The following is a 1,459-nucleotide window of genomic DNA, read 5'->3' on the forward strand; positions in this document are numbered from 1 at the left end:
CACACACACACACACACACAGACACAGACACACACACACACACACACACACACCGATACAACAAATAATTTACAACATTCCTCTTCACAAGGCTGAAGTGTATTACCTTAGTATCTGCGCAATCTTTCAGGCCGAGCTCCTGAATGACGGAGTCAACCCTCATCTTCTTGTCAGCTGAGGAATACTCTTTGCGTGACAAGCGAAGATTGGCAGAGAATGCTAAATTCTCTCTTACAGTCAGAGTTCCCATCAGAATGCCATTCTGAAAGACAAAAGAAAGGAAACGATGCATGATTTCATCATATTAATTTCCAATTATCTAGCAATTCTCATACAATCGCTACTATGTAAGTAAAACAATACATACTACCGTTCAAAAGTTTGGGGTCAGTAAGATTGTTTTTGTTTAAAGAAATATTGTATTCAGCAAGATGTATTAAATTGATCAAAAGTGACAGTAAAGGCATTCATAATGTTACAAATAAATGCTGTTGATATTCAAATAAATGTTGAACTTTCCATTCATCACAGTATCTACAAAAATATGAACTGTTTTCAACATTGATAATAATAATAAATGTTTCTTGATAAGCAAATCAGCATATCAGAATGATTTCTGAAGGATCATGTGACTGAAGACTGGAGTAATGATGCTGAAAATACATCTTTGATCACAGGAATCAATTACATTTTAACATAGATTCAATTAGAAAACAGTTTTTTGAAATTGTAATATTTCACAATATTATTGTTTTACCTGTAACTTTGACCGAATAAATGCAGCCTTGATGAGCATAAGAGAGTTCTTTCAAAAACATTAAAAAAAAAATCTAACCGAATCTTTGAACAGCAGTCCATATATCAGTTTTTTGTAATATGTCTTTTAGAAGGCCACAGAGAGTATTGTCTCCCCACCTGGACTACATAGGCAGAGCAGAGTCTGAGGTCAGAGGTCACAATGGTGTTGTCAACTAGAGCCTGGCCTGATTTTAGGCACTTAGGATCTTTCCGTCCTGCAATGACATCCAGAAGCCTGAAGACAGACACACTGTAATTGGTCCTTTGCTGGTTTAAGCTGGTCATGTGCTGTTTTTTTCAACAGGAAATGTTGAGGCATTTCTGTTTTGTTTGTCAGATGCACAGCAAACGTATAATTACAACATCTTTTTTTCTAATTTGGTCGTTCCTTAAAAATGATATGCTTATGTATGTATATGTTGTTGTTTTTTATGTTTATGCTTATTTATGTTGTATTTATATAAAAAGCTCACCAAAGGGCCAACCAAAATACGCTCGTCACTTCGTCTTCATTAAAATCTTATTTTATTTTTTACACAATAATGACAAGAAAACGGTCAGGATACCTAGCATGATGGAAATAAAGAAAGAGCCACTGTTCAGCGAGCATTAGCATAAGTAAGGGTTTTACTATTTTCAAGCACCATTTGGAAGATTTCTG

General features: G+C 35.0%; 1 protein-coding gene across 1 annotated transcript in view; it reads right to left on the reverse strand.

The window, feature by feature from the left end:
* Window positions 1-986, reverse strand: part of LOC107660244 (ATP-binding cassette sub-family G member 2-like) — an 8,324-nt gene extending 7,338 nt beyond the window's left edge. The window contains exons 1-2 of the mRNA XM_016449510.1: window positions 916-986; window positions 107-262 (exon numbers count right to left, since the gene is read on the reverse strand). Coding sequence (XP_016304996.1) covers window positions 107-250 — 144 coding nt within the window. The 5' untranslated portion in view covers window positions 251-262; window positions 916-986. The remainder of the gene's footprint in view (window positions 1-106; window positions 263-915) is intronic.
* Window positions 987-1,459: the final 473 nt, after the last annotated feature.

This window comes from Sinocyclocheilus anshuiensis, unplaced genomic scaffold (assembly GCF_001515605.1).
Source record: "Sinocyclocheilus anshuiensis isolate Anshui unplaced genomic scaffold, SAMN03320099.WGS_v1.1 scaffold475, whole genome shotgun sequence".
Taxonomy (NCBI): domain Eukaryota; kingdom Metazoa; phylum Chordata; class Actinopteri; order Cypriniformes; family Cyprinidae; genus Sinocyclocheilus; species Sinocyclocheilus anshuiensis.